The sequence below is a fragment of the Filobasidium floriforme genome (assembly GCF_021052385.1).
Source record: "Filobasidium floriforme strain CBS 6241 chromosome Unknown HD553scaffold_2, whole genome shotgun sequence".
Classification (NCBI taxonomy): Eukaryota; Fungi; Basidiomycota; class Tremellomycetes; order Filobasidiales; family Filobasidiaceae; genus Filobasidium; species Filobasidium floriforme.
The window spans coordinates 283,477-294,780 of record NW_025763623.1 but is presented as its reverse complement, the minus strand read 5'-3'; the positions used below and the strand labels follow the sequence as shown (position 1 = coordinate 294,780).

At 54.6% G+C, this 11,304-nt stretch overlaps 4 protein-coding genes across 4 annotated transcripts; 1 reads left to right on the top strand and 3 right to left on the bottom strand.

Moving 5' to 3' along the window:
- Positions 1–159: 159 nt before the first annotated feature.
- HD553DRAFT_338790 (uncharacterized protein) lies at positions 160–2,795 on the bottom strand (the record flags this gene model as incomplete). Its single annotated transcript, XM_046182373.1, has 5 exons — positions 160–252; positions 322–484; positions 548–1,103; positions 1,172–1,556; positions 1,635–2,795. 5 exons carry the CDS (start codon positions 2,793–2,795, stop codon positions 160–162), a joined length of 2,358 nt encoding a protein of 785 aa, XP_046039513.1.
- Positions 2,796–3,562: 767 nt separating this feature from the next.
- On the bottom strand, positions 3,563–6,145 carry HD553DRAFT_93166 (g2/mitotic-specific cyclin cdc13). Its single transcript, XM_046184604.1, has 5 exons — positions 6,123–6,145; positions 5,972–6,053; positions 4,684–5,784; positions 4,058–4,597; positions 3,563–3,983 (listed from the first exon to the last, which is right to left on the bottom strand). The coding sequence occupies exons 2-5, from the start codon at positions 5,978–5,980 to the stop codon at positions 3,693–3,695; spliced, it is 1,941 nt and encodes a 646-aa protein (XP_046039512.1). The 5' UTR covers positions 5,981–6,053; positions 6,123–6,145; the 3' UTR covers positions 3,563–3,692.
- Positions 6,146–7,522: 1,377 nt separating this feature from the next.
- HD553DRAFT_267582 (uncharacterized protein) lies at positions 7,523–8,675 on the bottom strand (the record flags this gene model as incomplete). Its single annotated transcript, XM_046177532.1, has 5 exons — positions 7,523–7,819; positions 7,917–8,018; positions 8,110–8,223; positions 8,338–8,460; positions 8,568–8,675. 5 exons carry the CDS (start codon positions 8,673–8,675, stop codon positions 7,523–7,525), a joined length of 744 nt encoding a protein of 247 aa, XP_046039511.1.
- A 992-nt stretch (positions 8,676–9,667) lies between these two features.
- Positions 9,668–11,058, top strand: HD553DRAFT_304057 (Tim10/DDP family zinc finger-domain-containing protein). Its single transcript, XM_046178962.1, has 4 exons — positions 9,668–9,729; positions 9,812–9,901; positions 10,002–10,160; positions 10,806–11,058. The coding sequence occupies exons 2-4, from the start codon at positions 9,839–9,841 to the stop codon at positions 10,872–10,874; spliced, it is 291 nt and encodes a 96-aa protein (XP_046039510.1). The 5' UTR covers positions 9,668–9,729; positions 9,812–9,838; the 3' UTR covers positions 10,875–11,058.
- The last annotated feature ends 246 nt before the right edge of the window (positions 11,059–11,304 follow it).

Genomic DNA, 11,304 nt, shown 5'->3' with positions numbered 1-11,304 from the left:
GCCCAGGCTATGTCATCTGAATGGATCCTTTTTAAACTCAAAGGCTTCTGGGCTGACCTGTCGACGGTAACCCGCGCCACCGACGCGCTTCACGGCGAATAATCTTGTACTGTACTGTAAACCTGTCGACCTGCGCGTAATACAACCGGAACCATCTCCTCAGTCGAAACCCTCTCGCTGCAAGTTGAAGAATTCCGCATAGCGCCCTTTCATCGCCATGAGCGCATCGTGAGGCCCGCTCTCGATGATCGTCTGTTCAGGTCACTCGTGATCAGTCAACATCAAACCGATGGGAACGTGCCTCTCAATACCAGTGCTCACCCCATTCTCAACAACTACAATCTTGTCCGCCCGTCTGACCGTCTGAATACGATGTGAGATGAAGATGGTGGTCGTCCGTTTACCATCTTCTCCCGAAGACAGAGCGTGGACCCGCTTGAAAAGGGCCTGCTCCGCTTGAGGATCCAGCGAAGCTGACGGTTCGCTGCGAGACGATCGGTCAGTCAGGCTGGTATGTATAACTTGATCGAGCACAATTGAGCCTCACTCAAAGACTACCAGGTCCGCATCGTCCGCCCTCAGGAACGCTCGAGCCAGAGCCACTCGCTGCCACTGACCTCCAGACAGCGACGTGCGTTGAGAAGCCGACGACGGTGGCGTATCCTTTCCCACGTCCGAACTCGCTGTCGAACCCTTTCCACGTCCGCGAAAACGCAGACCAGCCGACGACCCCGGCTTGTCGTCAGAGGGACGTGTGTCTGCATCATGCGCCTTCCGCACGTCTTTCGTCACCGTCTCGTTCAAGACTTTGGGAACTCCGACGTCGTCGAGCTTGCCACCGAGACCGACCCTATCCCTGACCGACTCGGCTCCGCCTTTCACGATGGCGCGGTCGATATCGACCCGAGAGTCGATCATGTCCACATTGCCTATCCCGATATTTTCCTGCAATGTCAACTGATACTTGCCGTGATCCTGAAAACAACAGGTCGTACGCGCGTGTAACTGCTTGGACGGGAAAGCCTCGGCAGGGTGTCCGTTGATGAGCAGGTCGCCCGTGTGGTCGTATAAACCCATCAGGACCTTGACCAGCGTGGTTTTGCCTATGATGCAGAGCGTGGTGGGTCAGACTCGCTCATCTTCCTTTCGACCTGACCGTTCGTGTACTCACCGCCACCGTTCAACCCGACGATCGCTACCGTCGAACCAGGCTCGACGACGAGGTTGATATCCCTCAGCACCGGCTCCTGCTGACCAGGATAAGTGAACCCGAGATTTCTCGCCTCGATCCGCATGCCTCCGGGTAGACGGGTCGTCTCGTAATCTACGACGTTGCCCGACGAGACCTTCAAGGCCCTTCTACCCTTTTCTTCGAGAATCGCAGTCATGTCGATAGCCTCGAAAAAGGCAGCCATGTAGAACAGCGATTGGACCGATTGTTGCAGGCTTCGCGTGAGACTGCGGAGGGAGCCGAGTAGGGAGCTGGCGGTGGACTGGTACAGACGGATAGACCCGAGCGAGATCGATGTACCGAAACTCCGCAAAGCCAAGAGTGCCTATAAAGAGGTCATAATCAGTATACTTGATTCCAGCAACACAGAGCAGATGTCGCCAAGTCCAGCGCAAAAACATACGAGGAACGCCGTCTGTACCGCCTCCTCTGAGACCCTAAAGCTGACCAACATCCACCCCAACCTCCCCCGATGGGCCATCTCGGTCTCCATCTGCAAGTTGACAAGTCCTTCCCATTTCGTCAAGATCCACTCTTTCAGGCCAAAGAGCACGACTTCTTGCTTGTACTTCCCGTTCTTGCCCAGAACCTTCATGTGCTGGACTTCGTAGCCCGTCTCCCTGCGCGCGTGAGATTCGGATTCGGAGATCCCGGGGTTGTTCTTCAGTTTACCTGGGGCGGCCAGCTTGCCTTTAGGTTTGAGAGGCACGGACAGGGAGAAGAGCGTACCACTCAGGGATAATACGGAGGGCAGGAAACAGAGGACGAGGAGGATGACGGATTTGGTAGAGATTCCAAATAGGAGCGACACGGCGTCCCGGTCTTTCTCGTGCGTCTGGGTCTGCATTTGTTCGAGTGCGGTACTGAGGGTACGGAAGAGCAAGGCGCTGGCGGTGACAACTTCGACGGACAGGGTGACCGAGTTCAGCAACTGAGAGAGGGTCAAGAACGCGCCGGGTCTGCTTCTCATCCGGCCCGTCATCGAGCTGCCCATACCAGGCCTCGAGGTCCTGCTCTCAAATCCTGCGAAGCATCCTGCCTCGTAGATGAGAGCCGATACGGTTGGGTCCGACAAGGTGGGGATGTCTAGCGAGAGCTGGGACGACATGTACAGCCTCTCGACCTGGTGATCAACGTGATGCTTGACAATGACATTGTTGTTCGTGGACAGGAAATCCAGGATCGAGTTGCCCGCCGAGATGACGAGTGATGATATTGCAAGCCGGATGATCTTGCCCTGGTCGACATCTTCATCCTTGCTTGCTCCAAAGCTTGCCTGGACTTCGTCCAACAAGGCCGACGAGGCCCAGATCTTGGCAGCCGGGAGGAACCCCTTGAGGATTTTGGATAGGGCAAAGGCGAGCAGTCGGGTTCGATGTCCGCCTTGCCAGAAGAGCAGGGCAAATCTGCTCCATAGGAGCGGGACCAGGCTCAGGGCTAGCTTGAGATTTGTGTACGAGAGGATCCTGTCTTCCCCGGGGGCAGTATATCTGGCTGCATCGGATGGATCCCTCCGGGAAGACAACCAGAGTTGCGAGGTCGGTGTCTCTATGGCATACGACATTGCGAGATTCTGGTCTGATGATGTCGGGCGATCTCCTGAGATGTTGCTCTGAAGTATCAGTTTCGCCTTGGCTGAAGGACTGGCAATCATGTCGTCCATATCGAGTTGTCGATAGTATCACTCATGCACCTCGATATCTGCATCGTTTCAGCGTCTTCCGAGACGCCTTTAATCGATCGCTGCAGTAGGCGGCCTCCTGCTCTCGTCGCGGTATATCAGCAGGCAGGAATCTAGATCGCAGCCTGTAATAGAATGGCTGGTCATATCAGCAGAGTGTCTAGTGTAGATAGAACTGGGGCTGAACAACCTGGATCAAGAGTGCGCAGTAAATCTCATGCAGTTGGCTGTGTAGTCGTGCTCATCGTCTTACGTCATCATCTTGTCACGTGATCCTGGCATCATGCTACTAGTTCTGAACAGTTCGCCGACTGCTTACCAGCTTGCCAGTCTGCAAGCACCATCGTTCATCATGATCATGACATCGTTTTGACATGGAGGGGGACTTCGTGACGATAATCCCAGATTGTACATAGGTCCAGTCTTTTATGGACGTCCACTATAGTGATTAAATACAGTACCCACAGACAACAAAGGTGGACCAGGAGGCTCGACCCGATTAAAAAGAGATCAGATGACATGGGGGCCGGCGCCTGGCGAGAATCATGTGTAGAGTGTATGGTTGGGAAGCGATGCGAGCGAGACGAGCGGCTCGATGGTGGCCAGATGGTCGAGCCAGATCGAGTTTAGTGAAAGGACCATGGATGGCGGCCGACGTGACGATGATGATGGGTGTGACTCGCATAATTGTTGGTGAGAAGGATTGAAGGGGGTTCGGCATCGGTATCGAAAGGGAGTTCCTCGATCCGAGATGATGATGTCGAGGCGCCGAGGGCGAGATTAATAGTCTGGGGCTACGATATCCCCCTCTGCCAGCAGTCGTTCGCGTTCAAGGATGACCTGTGCCAATTCGTTCCCCGTCCTTTTCGCCCCCGCAGCCTGCCTGGGCCACGATCTCACCGCCCAGTCGCGCACAAAGACGGCGGCCTTCATGTACTTTCGGGACGAGTATTTGCGGTAGAACGAGTCGTTGGCAGGGAAGTTTCGGTCGAGGGTGTAGTTGAGCATGAGCTGAGCGACGGGAAGGATTTCTTCCTCGGTATAGCTCGAGTAGTGGGTGAGGGTGGCGTCCTGAGAACGGAGGATGGTGGGCACGTCAGCTATACGACTCCGCTAACATGCAAACCTAGCGACCGCCGACTTACCCATTCCGGACGATCCAAGACGAGCCTAGCCATCCACACACCGGCAGCGGCGAGCAGACTCGGGGGGTAACTCAAGAACCGATGATCGACGCACGACATTTCCATCAGATATTTGGCCAACGTCCTCGTCTGGATATCGTACCCCTCGGCCTTGGACACCCTCCTCAAAAAGTGCATCGGGTTGGGGTAGCTCAGGTCGAATTCGAGCGTGGTCAAGACGTATTTCTCGGCCGAGAGGATCTCTTCATCCGTATAACCCCCATCGGCCATGAACAAGAAGTTGGAGACGGTCGGGCAGATGACCTCTTCGTACTTGGCCGCGATGAAGAGACAGGTGAGACCGACGAGTTGGAGTTTGGCGAGCGAGACGACTCGGGCCGAGAGGAATCGGTCGACGAGGTTGACGGTGAGGAAGAGGGTCTCGGGGAGGAGACGGAACTTGTGATGCACCTCGATCAGCCAGTCGGTGAGGAGACCCCTCATCTCCCATTTGAGATGAGGTTGCTGATCCATGTACTCGACGTTGGGCATGCAGCTGTACTGCAAGGCGGCGCGGAATGACACAAGGTCGAACGTGATCAGCAAGGGCGAACGTCACACAATCGGTCATGACGCGGACAACTCACCTCGAGCTCCTTCATGTAGTTGAAAATATCCTGCACATACTCGACGACCATGGTCGGATCGTCGGCATCATCGGCATCGATATCTTGCACTATATCACCCAACCTCCCGCCCGACATCCCGATCGGATCATCTTCCAACTCGTAAGGCTGCTCATCCTCCAACGCATCCACCCCAGCTTCACGAGCGACAACGGCGGGTTTGACATCTTCCACATGTGCAGTCTCGTCCACCTCGGCTATCGCGCGCTCGTGTTCGGGTTCGAGGCGTTCCACCTCGGCATCGTCCCGCTTGACCGGGCTCGACGTTCGGATCCGTTTGGAAGACGGTTGGATCGGTTTCTCATCGTCATGTTCCTCTTCAATCTCCCGCTTCACGCTGGGTTGTCGTTCCAGACGGACAGGAGCGGGTTGGGGAGGAGCCTGGACGACCGTGGTGGCCGTCAAGGTCCGTTTGATACCGGCTCGAGCGTTGTTGATGGTGGACGAGGTGGCCTTGCCTGCCAGAGGTTCACGCTTGGTGACGGTAGGCGCTGCCACTTCCTCCTTGACGTTTTTGGTAGACGGACGGGTTCGGGCAAGAGGTCGAGCTCGAGCGGTCGAGGTGATGGTCGATCGGCTCGGTCCAGCGGTAGGCTCAGCGACGGCCTCGGCAGGCTTGTCAGCAGCGGCTAGACTGTTCCGGGTCACTCTCCGTGCGATGATAGGTCGACCGGTGACGGCCGAGGTCGTCTTGCTCGCCCCCGCTTTAGGCTTGTCACTCGCAGTCGTCACATTGGTAGCGTCCTTGTTTGTCAATTCACCTAATGCCGCTCGGTTCCTCGTCACGCCTTCCTGTTTTGATCCTGCTACCACCCGACTCGTCCCCGCTGCAGCCTGCTTTCCTTCCACCTTGCCTGTCGTCGTCGACACCGCAGCCTTTCTCCCCAGGACGGTCGATGCCGTCGATGTCGTCCTGTTCATGGTCGGTTTCACCGGAACATTTCCTGCTGTAGAGACACCAGGTTTCGCACCGACGGTGCTGACCCCGGAACGTGATCGAGTGGTAGGCGCATTCTCATCAGTGAGCGTGTTGCGTGCCGGTACAGCTCGTGTCCGACGGGTCTACGTGCGAGTCCGAATGGTATGGCGCATATGCAAAGGATGAGAGAAGGTAGCGATGGTGGTGTAAAGGAAGGGTAGATGTTAGAGCAACATCGATGGTAGAAGAGGAGAAGAAGAGGTCGATATGTTCAGTGATCGCGATCGAAAGACGACAAGCCACCTCTGGGAAAGTCGCGAGATGACGTACAGCAGCCATGGTGAGAAGTCAAGGAAGCGATGATGAAGGTCGTGAATGTCGATCCGGTCTGTAAGTGTTCTGAGCAAAGAATCTAGAGCGAAGTAAAAGAGATTTCTCAGCGCTCATGTTGGCAGTCTCATGGTCCGCTGTAGGTACTAACAAAGCACGTCCTGAGAAGCTCGTCGCCTGATCCTGATCCGCGAGGCTCGTCTCTTTTGTTCGAGAGCCGTACGAGCGAGAGAGGTCCGTCTTCGTCCTACCGTCAACGAGATTGCATGATTCAGAAGATGAAGATGATAGAGAGGACGAGGTCGTTACGAAATGCAGTGGAAGATTGTGGTATGTGGTCAGGAAATGAACGCTCAGGATGGATGAGCAGCTCGATGTCCAGGAATGAGAAGACCTGGGCTGATCGAGAGACAGACGCTCTCTGGCATGGCTGGGCCCTCTCAAATTGCGCGTCGAGGACGCGAAATGGGGACGCGTATCGAATGACGTGAGAACGAATAAGCGAAGAATAAACGCATAATACCCGCATAATCCCGCTCAGGCGCAACCTGTCAGTAGCCTCGTAACGCCGTCTACCACATCAGTTCCCAGTAAGAGCAAGTTCCATGAGTAGTTAATCTTCTCTGGATGAGCTCGAAATGATTCCCGGCTTCAAAGGAGCCTTCAAAGGTCTAGATATCGCCCAACAGTGTCGGTCACGTGACTCTGCTTAATGAGTGGCGACATTCCTTTCGACTTCTATCGATCGCAACCCCCATCAGGAACCAACATTGAATTGATCGTAAGGATCTAGAAGATCCTCGGGTCAAGCCTAATCAGCCCAAAGCGATTCTTGAGTCGAACTCGGGGGGAAGGCGATCGCCAGAGAAGGTACGAGGCGGGGTTGTTTACGATGTCGCGCGTCCTGTTCTCTCGCCACCGCCAATCTATCTAGCTATGAGTATACAGTATGCGTGCGAACAAGGTCGCTACAGGTTGCTGATCGGTATCATGCGTGACGTGAGCTTGCAGAACTCGGGAAGATATGTTGAGGCTCGAGCATACGGTGTGAAGTATGTAAGGCAATGTGCACACCATCGCCATGATCGCCACTCAACTGCTCAAAAGTCGGACCCGCGTGCACGAAATGGCGCTCAAGCGCGTCCTGTTATTCCATCGAGGGCGAGTGCGATCCTGTCGAAACCTCGCCATGCTCGGCCTGTGTCGTCCAGGTGCAGTCGTTTATCGAGATTCGACAGGAGTTTCTGGCCGGCCAACTCTACATGAAACCCAATGCACGATCGAGCATGCAATCGATTATGTTCCTCATCATCCTGTCAGGTGCCACCGCCATCACGAGCGTCCTGCCCTTCATGAGATCAGCTTGGTCTTTTATTACAGGTGCCAGTGATGGGATGATCCTCGTCAGGCGGCGTGTAAGCAAAAGAAGCGCGTCGAAAGCCGGTGATGCAAAGCCAAAGGATACCACACGAGATCGAATGAGATGACATACAAATACACCCTCTCTCATATTCCCGGCCGGAGGAAGACGAGGTCGAGGCAGAGAGGGATTTACAAGATGAGAACGAAACGCGGAGACAAAAAAAGAGGCAAGAGGGTAGGAGGAAGGGCGAAAGACATCGCACGGTAATCGAGCTCTAGGCGGTCTGTTCGTAGATTGTCAAGCGAAATATGGAGAGTCAGCCTTTTTGCACAATAGACACGAGAACGACGGCGGGAAAAAGGTTGCAGACTCACGAATCCCTCGTATTCGTAATCGATCCCAGCAGCCTTCAACTTGTCCTTCCTCTCCTTTTCCCTGTTAATGAGCTTGCTCCGGGTCTTGTTCTTCTGCTCGTCCGTTCGGTCCTGCGCAAGATCGATAAGCAAGCCGGAGATATTAATGTCGAGTCAGCGCGTTTGCGGCAGAAGGAAGAAAGGTAGTGGATTGAACGCAGGGGCGTACCTTGCCGAACTGGGACCTCTCCAATCGAGCCGAGGGGACTCGACGCCATTTCCTGTTTGCACCGATCCAGATGTCCGGGTGAAGCTTGTCGGCGGGGACGACCTGCGACGTGTCGCCGTTGCATCAGCATCAATTCCTCGAGATCGAGACTTGAGAGTCGGATCACTGCGAAGAAATGGGAACGGTAACTCACGTGACATTGCAGGATATGACCCATAAGCAGGTAGTTGTGCATCGTCTCGGCCGTGATCTCGGCGACCGACTTGTTGGGCATCTCGATGTAGGCGAAATGTTTCGAAGCTCCGGTCTGTCGGCGGAGGACGAACGACAATGCCAAGGTCAAAGTAGGAAGCAGAGGTGGAAAAGGACGCGATCAGCCGACCTAGTCAGGGAGCGAGGAGAGGACGCGACGAGGACGCACCTTCTTGTTCCTAGCCAACCGTAACCTGGAGATATCCCCAAATTGGGAAAAGTACGCCTTCATCTCCTCTTCGTAGAATCCGTGAGGGATCCTTCCGAGGTAGAGCACTCCCTTTTCTTTGCCCTGCGAATAGAGGAGGTCGCAAGGAAACAGCACAATATGGGTTCGTGAGTACGAAAGACGAAGGATACTTTGGAGCTACGGGAGATTGAGGTGGAAGAGCTGCTCACCCCTCTGCGTTTAGCCTTGCTCAATTTTTCCTCGACGGCCTTGTCCCCCTCGACGACCTTTGGCAAGTCTTTCGCTACCACCTTCTTCACCCCCGCTCCGGCGTCCATGTCGACGTCCGAATCATCGTCATCTACGGATTCGTTGCCATCTTCTCCATCAGAGGAAGAGAACCCGTGGATAAAGTCTTCGGATTCTTCGATCGGCTTCTTGGACTTGGACTTGGATTTGAGAGCGCTCTTGAGGGAAGAAGCGGGTTTGGTAGCCGAGGGAGGGACGGCGGCGGTCTCCGCGGCGGTCATGGTCACATCCTCATCGGCTTCGACGTCCTTCTTTGAAGCCTTCTTGCCCTTGCCCTTCTTCTCTCCAGCAGACGCAGAGGAAGAAGAAGCGACCACAGGCAAGGGGACATCCTCCGTCGTCTTCTCCACGGTGACGGCAGGCTTGTTCACGTGCACCTTGGCCCGCTTGTTCGACTTGCCACCATCTTGCTCCTCATCACCCGACCTCAGAGACACACCGGGAGTGATCTTGCCAGCATCCTTGGGCGCAGGAGCGTGGGTCTTGGAGTTCTTTTGCGTATTCTTGATCGTCTCCGGGTCGTGTTCGGGGTCCTTGGCAGCGCCCGTTGCAGGCGAGGTGGTGGATTTACGTTTCTTTCCAGCGACGGGAGCCGGGCTGGCAGCAGCGTCTTCTTTGAGAGCCTTGTCGTCTTTGCCGATAGCGGGACGAGCGACCGGGGTCGTCTCGGCGGTGCTGGTCTTTTTGCCCTTGGAGGCGGGTTTGGACGCGGACTTGGACGCCGGTTTTGATGATGATGTAGGTTTAGCCATCGTGACAGGGTATCGTAGTAGGATGGGTGTGTGACTTGTGGTAAGTCGTTGTAGAAGTGGGAACGTTTCAAGGTCATTCAACTTTGAGATCGAGTTCAGGATGCGAGCCAGCTTTAGAAATTCGAAAGAGGTGGAGGCATCCGAGTGGTTCGAACGCGCGCGGATCCAAATTCGAGACTCACCCACCCAGCACGCACGCAACTTTTCCAACACGACCAGCCTATGCTGCTGAACAGGGGTCAGTATATATAACACGCATCATCACCCAACTCGTACACATCATCGTCAACCTCGTCAACCTCCTTCTCCCTTTCCCCTTTTCTGATTCAAGGTAAGCATCAAACGATCTCACAGACCAAAGAAATCCCGGGCTCATTCGGAGCATTTCGATTGCGTTACGTCTGATCTCGTAGACTCCACTACGTCTTCAATACCACAACATGTCGTTCTTCGGTCTCGGTGGACAACAGGCTCAGTCCCAGGGCACCATCAACCCGGCTCAGGCAAGTCGCCATTATTTTCGCTCATGGCTTCACCTGCTTCGCCTTCACCGACGCTGACCTTTGTCACCACGATGATGACGACGACGACACGTACAAACAGATCGAGATGGCCGTCACCGAGCTCGACATGATCACCGACGTCTTCAACCGACTCGTCAACTCGTGTCACGCCAAATGTATCTCGGAAAAGTACCTCGAGGGGGACCTCAACAAGGGGGAAGGCGTGTGTATCGATCGGTGTACGGCCAAGTTTTTCGAGGTGAGTCTCGGCGGTTGCCCGCTGTGTCTCTTTTCTTTTGGTTCTCTTTTCCCTCCTATACACTCCACCTTTCATCATTTCCCGTTGCAAAACCCCACGCAACCCGCTCCAGGACGTACCGAGCTAGTCTTCCCCACCCTAGCCCAGGTCCGCACGCCTCCCTCTTTGCTTCTCACCCCTTTAGCCTTTACCGGCTAAAAGGAACACCCGTACCCACTTACGGCCGTCCCTCTCCGCCTCGTTAAGAGTTGCGCCTTTTGCGCCAGGAGGAAGAGGGGGATGGCTGGGTATGGGTGGAGGAGAGGAAGGGGGGGCTTTTCCACGAAGATGAGCGGAGATGGAATCTCCTTTCAGGATCCGACTGGGCATGTCGTCGTTTGGATAAATTGCTTCTACCGAAGAGGCGACTAATCAGTCGGACCCACACTAAACTACACGCCGACCTCGATGCCATTCGTGGCTTGGTGGTCATCTGTTTTCTTTTCCCCCCTTTTCTTTCCTTTTTGTTTCTTTTTTCGGCTTGTCTCTGCATTCATCTTCGTTATCGAACGATACTGACACTTGTCCTCTCTCCTTCCCTTATTATACCGTACACTACTATTGCGCCTACTACTACGGCTATAACTCTGGGGAAAAACGCTCTAGGTCAACAAGAAGGTCGGCGAGCGAATGCAGACGATGGGAGGAGGTGCCGGTGGAGCTCCTGGATTCTAGACGGAGAGAACAAGGCGATTGCATGTATTTTATGAAAACACTCGGGACAACGACGACCACCCCCGACACCGACACACCACGCTCAAGCGCATACAGTACAGTACGGATAAAGAAAGAAGAAATTCCATGGACCAGGACTTGTATTTTGTATCGAACCATTTGAATACGATGAACAGACGCAACAAGTGTTATCTTCGTACAAGGACAGGAAGTTGTGCAAGTCATGGGGTATAGGGTCGTGTCTTCGCAACCGTTTTCGAAGCGGTTTCTGGTCCTGTGCAATCACAATCACGTCGATCGCCCTCGATCCTCGACGTGTCGAATGCTTTCTGTTGCCAAAGCCTACAGATAATTGATAGTCATGCGGTCGAAAAAGAAGGCGTGGAGTCTTCTTGAGACTCGAGGATCGCAACTGGTCGTGTCTCTTTAT